This window comes from Anastrepha ludens, chromosome 2, assembly GCF_028408465.1.
Source record: "Anastrepha ludens isolate Willacy chromosome 2, idAnaLude1.1, whole genome shotgun sequence".
Lineage (NCBI taxonomy): Eukaryota > Metazoa > Arthropoda > Insecta > Diptera > Tephritidae > Anastrepha > Anastrepha ludens.
The window spans coordinates 182,358,108-182,369,287 of NC_071498.1; the positions used below are offsets into that span (position 1 = coordinate 182,358,108).

The 11,180-nt window shown below is 35.7% G+C and overlaps 3 protein-coding genes across 3 annotated transcripts; 2 read left to right on the forward strand and 1 right to left on the reverse strand.

Moving 5' to 3' along the window:
- Positions 1-164: 164 nt before the first annotated feature.
- On the reverse strand, positions 165-1,201 carry LOC128860791 (26S proteasome non-ATPase regulatory subunit 9). Its single transcript, XM_054098542.1, has 3 exons — positions 983-1,201; positions 556-891; positions 165-490 (listed from the first exon to the last, which is right to left on the reverse strand). The coding sequence occupies exons 1-3, from the start codon at positions 1,088-1,090 to the stop codon at positions 269-271; spliced, it is 666 nt and encodes a 221-aa protein (XP_053954517.1). The 5' UTR covers positions 1,091-1,201; the 3' UTR covers positions 165-268.
- A 1,707-nt stretch (positions 1,202-2,908) lies between these two features.
- Positions 2,909-6,805, forward strand: LOC128856001 (DDB1- and CUL4-associated factor 10 homolog). The gene is made up of 6 exons (XM_054091319.1): positions 2,909-3,354; positions 3,425-3,538; positions 3,601-3,970; positions 4,144-4,299; positions 4,362-4,650; positions 5,836-6,805. The coding sequence occupies exons 1-6, from the start codon at positions 3,158-3,160 to the stop codon at positions 6,591-6,593; spliced, it is 1,884 nt and encodes a 627-aa protein (XP_053947294.1). The 5' UTR covers positions 2,909-3,157; the 3' UTR covers positions 6,594-6,805.
- A 1,096-nt stretch (positions 6,806-7,901) lies between these two features.
- On the forward strand, positions 7,902-11,173 carry LOC128856004 (protein VAC14 homolog). The gene is made up of 13 exons (XM_054091334.1): positions 7,902-8,108; positions 8,168-8,318; positions 8,372-8,602; positions 8,669-8,889; positions 8,954-9,074; positions 9,135-9,258; positions 9,318-9,520; positions 9,573-9,696; positions 9,764-9,872; positions 10,023-10,313; positions 10,642-10,721; positions 10,810-10,972; positions 11,031-11,173. The coding sequence occupies exons 1-13, from the start codon at positions 8,011-8,013 to the stop codon at positions 11,167-11,169; spliced, it is 2,055 nt and encodes a 684-aa protein (XP_053947309.1). The 5' UTR covers positions 7,902-8,010; the 3' UTR covers positions 11,170-11,173.
- Positions 11,174-11,180: the final 7 nt, after the last annotated feature.

Sequence of the window (11,180 nt, forward strand, 5' to 3'; positions counted from 1 at the left end):
AATTTTCATGAAATGAAACGAGGTCATTGCTTTAACCCTGAACTTAGTTTCAAAACTATCAAATTTTCCAGCCGCTAAAAACATTAAAAGGGCACGTATATTCATCTTAAAATTCATTATTTAGTTAGAATATTGAATTTAGAGCAATCAACCAAACAATCCCATTGCTTGTAAATATTTGAATTCATATATTATAAGCATTTGAGTTTTATATAAATTGTTTAATATCATAGAATTTCAGTAATGCAAAACAGGTATTAGCAGCCATTTAAGCATCTGGTAATACAATATTACATCCCAGAAGTCCGCGGCCGCTCCATGTTTTAGGTATTAGTATTAGATCCAAGTGTTGACCTGCACGCTGTACTTTCAATGGAATTCTCTGATTTTGCATGTGGCGTACAATGTCGCCGATTTGGCTAAGATCCTTTTGAAAGTTCCTGGAGTTAACTGTGCCAAATTTCAATATCTCATCACCAACTTGAATACCCTGTGTAAAAATTAAATTATTTTATTTGTTGCCTTAATACCAGTATAAACTTATTAACAGCTTACAGCTTCTTCAGCCGGCGAGCCACGACTTATCATATTCACTTTGACTATAACTTGCGCTGTTGGCAAAACACTGTGTTCACTGTTAGTATTGGACAATTCATTATCATCTTCCAAGTGCATCCCAGCTGCTTTGTGTGACAAGCTTTGTGACTGTTCTTCCGCTGCTTCTGCGTGCAACTTATGCATATTTTTTTCTATTTCCTTCATCAACGCTTTATGGTCATTTTGTAGGCAAATTATTTGTTGGCGCGCTTGCCGCACTTGGCAAACATCAATATCACTCCGCGGAAAGCCATCAGCGTCCAACAAAGGTCCTTGCATTCCAACATTGTTATTCTACAAAAGCAAACTGCTCGATTAACACAATTGTGCATATACATATAATACAATATATACAAATGATGCTGTATGTGAAATAAGAACTTACACTCGCTAAAATATTACCATATTCCGATATTCTGGATTCGAGCATCTCCTTTTCGGCCATAAGTTTAAGAACCAAGTCTTTGGTTGGGTTTGGCATCGGCACAACCATTTTAATACAAATAAATGTTCGTCCGTTTAGTTTTAGAGTAAATGTCGTATTTACAAAAATATAAAGATTTGCATTTCCAATCTAATAAATGACAATACATTTTTGTTAATGCCATATGTTTTTGACAGTTAGTATTCCAAAAGCTTTGTATATATTCACAATAAAAAAATTAATTTAAATTTTTTTATCAAAAAATCCCTTGTGATTGATATTTAAACCTGTTTCGACTTCTAATGGAACAAATGCAGAATAGCGACGTTCTTCTGATTTGAAGGATAACATTTAAATTTCAAGAATCTAGCAAATAAATAATATGAACGAAGAAAAGAAATTTCAAAACATCAAATACGTATATTTCGTAAAGTACTGAGGCGATTTTTATGAACTCAGCATCATTCTACAAGTATCTAAAATTACCTTTTATTTGATATATGATTTGTTTAGGAAGTTCGACAACAGTATTATGCTCTGATTTTCCTGAAACCCGTCGTTCGAACTTCTACGGACGGAGTCAAAGAGTGTTTTCCAAATTTTAGCTTAAAAATATAGCGTTTTGTATCAAATGACAGGTAAGCTTATTTTCAAATAGGTTAATTTCGCACCTTCTTCTTAGATAAAGTACTAGCTTCGTGCCACGGCATCATCGGCAAAAACCGCCTTTCCAGGTATTGTTATAATTCGAGCTTTCAGAATTTAACAAATTCATTGAATATTTACAATCAAGTAACTTTTCTTCTCTATGCGTGTTTAGTTGAAGAGATGACGTTATCGGTTGTGGAAATCGCGAAGAAAAAAGTAGTGGGTTTCGGAAGGCACCACCTTCTATATTCTGTACACCGTGACTTTTATGGTGTCCACATCCACGCGTAATCCCTGTCTGTTGCCGTAAGATACACAAAATTGAGCAAAACTTGTGCCCGTAGAAAACTGTAGCTTTCTTTGGTAACATATTTACACAATACATCGGTTTGTGTGGGCTTGTGTTTGGTTGTAGCGACACAATATTACCATTCATATTTTTGCATACATACTTTTACACACATCTGCGCTTTCAATAAAAACATTTCAATGTATAATATGCCAAAGTCAAAAACCACCAAAAGCAAATAATTAATTTATCTATAATTAATATAAAACATTGTTTTTAAGTTATTTTAATAAAAATTAAAATTATTCCAAGTTTGTTTTGTAAATAATTTCGAAATGTACTGTTTGGCAATACTGTGTGGTGAGAGAGCAATCAGCTGACGCGATTCTACGGAAACATTCCACAATGCACGTCAAAGATCTACGATGCTACGGAACGAAACGGGGGGAGAATTCATTTACATAGGGCTCTCATTAGTTTCATCGTGTCATCTGATACGGGCGACCGTTCAGGTTGATGAGTGTGAGCACCATAACACGGAACGTACATTTACGTCATTTTAAAAAAAATTGTATTGTTTCTGAAACACGTGTCAGCTGATTGGTCTCTCACCATACAGTGTTGCCAAATAGTACATTTTGAAATCATTAACGAAATAAAATTATAAAAATTAAAATGTTTATGAAAATAATTCAAAAACGATGTTGAATAATGTTAGTTATAGATAAACGACCTATTTGTTAGTTGGTTTTTGACTTTGGTTTATTATGCAATGAAAAATTGTAACTGATAACGCGGATGTGTGTAAAATTATGTATGAATAGCAACATTGTGTCGATATAACCAAATCCAAACCCACACAAACCGATGTATTGTGTAAATAAGCAATCAAAAGAAAACAGATGTTTTCTACGGGCACAAATTTCACGGACAACAGGCAGAGACTACAGTAACATCGGTGAGCGTCGACATCATGAGTACCATTAATTTGCGTGTACACTAGAAAAAGAAGAAGCATTGTATATTTAAAAATTGTGTTTTCGACTGCTTACAAAAATATCAAAGAAAGGTTTTTTTGGGCCTTGTGACTTGTGTGTACATTGCACACAGCTCCAGCTGATCAAGTACGGCTTTAAACAATATATAAAACGTGTAAACATTGCAAATATTGTGAAGAGTGAATAGAAACACTATCTAGAATGAGTTTTCATAGTTGGCTTTTGCGACGGGAAAATGGGATCCTAAGAAGTCATGGCGATCAGGATTTTATTATGCGCCGCATATATAAATCAATGCGACCTTTATACCAATGGAATGACAAATATAATAAATCCAATAATAGTCCTTTAACAGTAAACGTTGGCGGCGTATTCAACTTGGAATTCTCTCCAGAAGGGTGTGTGTGTGAATATGTTGAGTCATGTCACAAAAGATTCTTAATTTATTTATTGTGTTCGTTTAAAAAGGAATTTATTGGTTGCCGCTTGTGAAAAAAAGGCAATCGTACTGTTCGATGTCGTCAGCAGACAATCTACACAGAGAATCATGGAGGCGCATACATCAAATGTGAACTGCATCAAGTAAGACGATCAGGCATTGAATTAAATGGTTATAATATGTGCATATTGATTTAACTTTACAGATTCCTTGACAGTAAGCATTTTGCCACGTGCTCCGATGATACGACTATCGCTCTTTGGGATTTACGCTTCATGAAAACGAAGATGCGCAGCCTTCAAGGGCATTCGAATTGGGTGAAAAGCATAGAATACTCAAAAAAAGATAATCTGCTGGTAACATCTGCATTCGATGGAAGTATTTTTACATGGGATATTAATTCATATACTGAACAAGGACTGATATACCAAAAAGTTTTCCATACAAGTGGCTTAATGCGATGTCGCATATCACCTGATTGTTCAAAGCTTGTTTTGTGTACGACAGGCGGATATCTCATGATCATACACGATTTAGACTTAACAACCTTACACAAAGATTTGTGTGGCTTTCGTGTAAGTAATGCTCTTTTCATGTCATAGAAACGATGAATTTAGTTTGGAGGCATGATGTAGAGATACATGTTTTTATTCGAGTAGTGACTATAGCACTTTCATTATTGAATATGCGTTCTTGGATATACATATAATCCAATATTTATATATATTTTTGCTTTGATTTTTAAAAGCCTATAATATATAGGCTGATGCAGATGGGCAAACAGTATATACCTCAAGCAGCCAAGTTTGATCATGTATTTTCGAAAAAGCAGAAAAAGAACAGAGTTGAATTGGTTACAGATTTTCCAGAAGAGAATGATGCTGAGGTTATTTTGGCATTGGAGGTATATTATATATTAGATAGTACGATTATAAAATATTTCTTATTTGTTATTATTAAATTAAGGTACATCCGAAGGGACATTGTTTCCTTAGCCGGAATATAAGTTATGATGGCGCAACAGAATGGTTGACAGTGCATGATTTGGAGGAAGAATCTGAAGACATTACTGAAATTGAAAAGAAAATTAATGAAAGTGACATTAATAGACGAAAACGTAAACGATCCCCTGCTACAAATAAAGGTGAAGGCGAAGCAGATCAAAGTCAACCAGCAAGCAGTAGTCGAGAAAACACAGAGGATGTATTGTTAAATGTTAATCGTAGGTTGCGTGGTCCTCGATCAAATCTTACAGGTAAGTAGTAGCTCTCATATAATAGGATACAGAAGTTGTTAATTAAGAAAAAAAATGTTACGCTATTTCTGCCTATGTACAAAATCTCTGCAGCGTAAGAAGGGATGCTCTTTTATCTAGCTAAATGAACTGGGTCTTGTTATTTTTATTAGAAGCCTTTAAACTCTTGAAAAGGTCCATTTGAAGCCCTGAAAGTAGTTTTGGGAAAATTCGGGGAAAATCCCCGATTGCAAACTGCATCTAGAAGTCGAACGGTGCCTAGACTTCAGATCAAAAAGTAAGCCAGTATACACCTCCACGTTCCCACGACAATCGGTTCTACGTTATCGGAACGACCCAGATTTATATCCGGCTAAGCACTGTCACTGCAAACAAGTATGAGAAATATTTATGCTGCTACGACGACAACAGCTCTGTGCTCCAAGCGATCATTTCTAGGAGCAAAAAGGTGTTGTCTTTAAAGAATTCACCCGGCACATCTTTCTCGATATAGAAGCAGAATTAAAATACGTCCTTCAATGGGAATGATTGAAAGTGTTAACAATCCCAAAATTTTGGGTGCAACTTTCGACAGTGTGCTCTCCTTCTGTGCGCACACAACCGCAATTGCAACTAAAGTCCAAAATCGTAACAAGGTCATCAAATCGCTTGCCGACAGCACTTGGGGCAAAGACAAAGAATTGTTGAAATCGACATTTAAGGCAATTGCTGACAATGCTGGTCTTGTCTGGTCGCCTGGAACTAGTGACACGCAGTGGATAAAGCTCCAGACTTGCCGGAACATATGTATGGGGAATGTGTATGCTGCTACAACAACAACAACAACTGCGTACCCAATTTTTTTTTTACTTTTGTTGAACATTTGGCCAATTTTTTTAAATCTTGTGCAAAGTTTAAAACTTGCATTATTATGGTCTTAGTTATAGATTGAACTATATATGTATATTTTTATAAAAAAAAATTATTTCAAAAAATGTAAGTAAATAGTCAAAACTCGTCAATATGTGGTGCCTTTGTAATAATTTCGGGGAGTGCACTTTATACACGCACTAGCCGAAACCAAAAACATACATGGATCTATAAAATTCGGTTCACCTCAAACTTAGGCACTACTTTACTTTTATTACAACTGTAATACACAAAAATGATTTAAATAAAAAATAAAGTACTAAATTTACGTTCCAGATCCTGTTACTCAGTTTGCAACGGCAGAAGTTGATGCGGCATCGGGTAGCGGTGGAATGCCTGTATTTGTTCCCGATATTTGGGCCGCCGAGGTCACTATGCGTGACCGAGCTTTGCGGCAGAACAGAGAACGCGAAACGAATTCAACTAATCTTTACAATTTTGTGTATGCAATAAGCAGCGGTGTACTGCCTGCAGCAGCACCCAATAGAGATTCCACTACCTCATTGCCTATGTCTAGAAATTCTGGATTTAGATTGCTCCGTGGTGCCACAGTAAATGCGAGCAGCGACGAAAGTAGTACTTCAAGTGATGACTCACCGCCTAATCACCGTTTAAGGAGCAGACACCGTCCCTTGTCGCCTGTATCATTATCATCAACAGCATCATCAAGACAAACCGGAAATCATTCCGATAGAAAAATCTTTCAAAACCCAAAAAAGTTGACCCATTACATAAAAGAATTGAACAAAGAGAAAACATTCATAAAGGAACCATGTTTTTCATCAGATGGTCGCATCATTTGCTCACCATTTGCGACAGGAGTGCGACTGCTGGGATTCTCTGACGATTGCTCAATTTATCCATATCCGCAAAATGTTTCAAGTTCAGATAGAAAATCGCAGCCATTGTCAGAGATTCTTACCATGAGAGCTCACTCAGAAATAGTTTTAAGTTCGAGATTCAGCCCTCGGGAACCACTATTAGTAACAGGTTGTCGCAGTGGTAAAATAGTCTGGTATCAGCCAAATCTTTGAAGAATTCATATTCTAAAAAGTATCCAAAACATATATAATGCATTGGTTATTTAATTACAAAATGAGAATAAAAATACGAACTAGTTTTTTTTCTAAGATAGGACTTGTATTATAAACTGTTGAATGCGCTTTGAACAAGAAGGACCTTCATGGGCTTGCATTTGTTCCAAATGAATAAAACACAAATAACTTTAATACAAAATACCAGTGTTCTCTTATTTCCTCATTTTTATAATTAATAAATACTTACATAGTCACACACCTCGTGAAATTCATCAGTAGCTTGAAGCGGTTAATACGACAGTCGGTTCTACGTTACCGGAACGACCCGGATTTATATCCGGCCAAGAACTGTTACTTCAGCAGCATTCCTCGTATATGTATAGGAAATATTTATGCTGCTACAAACACAACAATGGAACTAGCCACTGCTGGTCGTCTTCATCTAATGCCAAGCCCCTTCCTATCTGGTGGTTTTCTAAGCAATGGTGTTCGGTCAGAATATTCTACATATGATGCGGAGGCATTTGTTGACGAAAGATTGTAGCCTCTGTGTGATGGTGTTGGAGACCAGCAATGTTTCACTTCCGTACAGCAATACAGACTTCATACATGAGCTTAACAGTTATATGTTAACAATACGCTTATAGCATGTCTACTGTGGCTTTAGGCTAGTTTAGTAAAATGTTATTTTTAAATAATGTGTGCAAATAACTAAGAAGAAGAAAAAAAAACCTTTTCTGTCCCATAATAGGTTTCGAACAAGGGCCCTACCACGGAACCTACCACCATAAAATGCACAATTAGCGAGTACTGAATTGCTCATATTAAGGGTAGGTGGGTATTATACGTATGTATGTATGTAAAATTGGTGCAAAGAATGGTAACGCTGTAAGCTAATTACAGGTGCTATTTTACTATACTTTAATAAAATATTTAAATTTGTATCATCAACCACTCAACAAATGGTGTAAGCGCCAATCATTATGATAATTAATATTATAAAGCACTTATATGAAAATTGTTTACAATTTTTCCTCAAACTTCTAAAGAAACCAAACAAGAGCAAAATTTACACGAATTTCGTCACTGTAATTAGCTATTCGTTCGTATGTTTTTTCATTCACGAAAATTGACGTAAATTTATCTATTTCAACCATGGATTTATTGGATATAGTACATAATTTCTGCATGAATTTTAGTTTGTGCAGATTATTTGTGTCGTTGAACCCACACATCAACCAAAAATAAAAAATATCGGCAATATCGATATATCGATAAGACAACCCAACAACAAAGCATTGTTATTTGACAACAGCGATTATATTTTGGATTGATGACATTTCTATGGGATTAAGTTCCGTTTGATATCTCCAAAGAGACAGTGGAAATAATAAAGTATTCATTGCGGTAAGAAATGGAATCCCCATACGCCCCTTTAAGCGAAAGCTGCGCCAAGGCACTGGCGGACAAGGCTTACGAAAAGCGTAAAGTAGCCTCACAGGAAATAGAAAAGTATTTTGAAGTTGCTCCCTAGGAACAAGAATTGTTAAATAAATGAAGAACTCTTGCAGGATGGTGACGGAATTTAATATGAAGAAGAACTCTGTACAGATACGAAAATTGATAGAAGTACTTTCAAATGATTTCGCGACGTCCCGAGACCCTAACCGACGTAAGGGCGGATTAATCGGTTTAGCAGCAACCAGCCTTGGACTGGGAAAGGTGAGTCATTGAGGTACCAATATAAATTTTACACGGATATTTTTAATTTATAGGATTCGGAGCGTTATGTGAGTGAATTGGTTACACCTATTCTGAACTGCCTTAGTGACCCAGATGTTCGGGTGCGCTATTTCGCCTGCGAATCTTTATACAATGTAGTTAAAGTAGCGAGAGCAGCTATCATACCTTTCTTTCCAGAATTATTTTCTGCATTATCACGGTTGGTAGCTGATTCTGATCAAATGGTAAAGGATGGCAGTGAGTTGCTGGATCGCTTGCTAAAGGTAATTTTCTAAAAGAAAGAAATAATGGATAAAATATAAATAATCTGCTCTCCGAATATTATCTAGGATATTGTCACTGAATCTTCGCAGACGTTTAATTTGGAGGCATTTATACCACTTCTAAAAGAACGCGTTTACGCAACAAATTCATTTGCTAGACAATACGTTATATCGTGGATATCGATTTTGAACGCAGTTCCCGAAATAAATATGGTTATTTATTTAACAGACATTTTAGATGGACTTTTTACAATGTTGGAGGACAACACCCTAGAAATTCAACGCATGTATATAATTTCTGTTAGCATTCCCCTTATATGAATGCTTTGTTATCACATCATATTCTTATAGGTGCGAAACAACGCTAAGCCAGTTTCTGAAATCCATTAGAATCGACTCGACTTCTGTGCGGATGGAGGATACAATAAATATTCTAATTATTCATGCACAGTCGCCTAATGAACTTATAAAAGTAACTACAATACATTGTTTTAATTTACGTGATAAATAAATGCTTACTATCCAACTTCAGTCAATTGCTATAACCTGGATACGCGAATTCGTTCAAATATTTGGACCAAATGTATTGCCTTATGCCAGCGGGATATTTACTGCAATTTTACCGTGTCTGGAATACAACGTTGAATCTAAGAAGAGTAGCTATTCAAATGTGGTATTTACACTGTTCATTTCTTCTTATCATTAAATTTTACAGATATCAAGGAGTGTGCAGTTTCTGTCAATACCTCGATAATGTTATTAATATCAGCTAAAGAACACAAGTCGAAAAATATTGAGAAAATAGATTTACGTTCTGTCATGGAAGTGCTTTCGCAGTATTTGACACATAACTCGGTGCATACAAAAGTTGCCGTGCTAAAATGGATTCACCATCTATTTACACATTTTCCCAACGAGGTATGTGCACCCTTCTCTCTGTTCAGCTATATATTGAGTTCTTGCTATTTAGATGTCACCGCATGCAAACAATTTGAGTACTAACTTGCTAGGCATATTATCGGACAATTCGGACGAGGTTGTACTTCAGTGCTTATCGGTGTTAGCGGAAATTTTAAATTCAACTTATAGTAAAGGTAGGTGCATTGAGCGAACTCCTACAAGACAAACCATTCTATAATTAAATATATTCATCCATATTAGACTCCAGTGACTTCAATAAAGCGCACTATCGTAAATTCCTCCTAAGTTTGATCAACTTATTTGGCGAGGAAAAGAAGTTTTTGGACAATCGTGCAAGTCTTATAATTAGGTAGATTCTGATTGATACGAAGCAACAGCGGCTTTTAATGTGAAATTACATTGGTCGTTTAACGATCTAAAAAAAGAGGCGATTTTTGCTTTGCATTGAGGTGTTTTAAAAATATCCATGTAAATAGTTTCACGTGATTCTTTATTGCAGGCAATTATGCGTATTGCTGAATGCGGAGTATATCTATCGTACCTTCGCCGAAATTATTGATGAAGAAGTTACTAAATTTGCCTCGACAATGGTACGCTTACTTAACATGATATTGTTGACATCACCCGAGCTCTTTGAACTACGGAATTCTTTACGAGACATTACAAATGAACATTCAGCGGATTTATTTAAATGTCTTTATAAGAGTTGGGCCCACTGTCCTGTCTCCACACTATCTCTATGCCTGCTGGCGCAAAATTATCAACATGTTTCACAACTTGTAGTACTGTTGTAAGTAATCATATATAACTTTCTAAAGCTATTCTAGTATACTTCGGTCAAGATCCAAATATTTCCGGAGAAACTCCCTGGGAATATAATGTGGGTTTGTTCTAGTAGCCCTCATACTTAACTGCTACAGATTCTCGAAGAAAAGATAATTACAGAAGATACGATTGATTTGGAAAAATTTATCCAGACTATTTATGTAGTCAGAGACAAGCACAACAGTCTGTTCAGCACCACCAGAACGAAACGAATTTTTTTTTTTATCTCTCCATCGTTTATGTAAATTTTAAATTTAAAATTGTTATATAGTGTAATTATGGTATATTTTCAGCGGTGATGTGGAAATAACTTTGGAACTACTGAGCGAATTAGACAAATTAGTACAGCTTATAGAATCGCCGATTTTTGCACGTAAGAAATAAGATTCACATATTTATATGTTTGTTTAATATTTCTACTACCACCCATATACCTTTATAATATATTTTACATTCAACAGCCTTACGTCTCACGTTGGTTTCAAAAGCAAATAACTCTGCAGATGCGCAGCACCTGGCACACGCGCTATTTGGTGTTCTCATGCTGTTACCCCAAACGGATGCTTTCAACTTATTAAAGAATCGCTTGCAATGTGTACCCAACTATTGGGGTCAAACGCCAATGTAAGTTTGTAATTTTAAGTACCGTTTTAGCTTTTTTTAATGCAATATTTTTTAACAGCGATGAAAAGAATTCACTGCAGTATAAAAGCAAAATCAATTTTGAAAACTTGTTGCAACATTTTAAGAAGGTTCAAGAATCTCAACGGGCATTACGGATTCAACAGAGACGGAATATCATTCTACCTGAGGAAAATTAAGAAGAAATAAG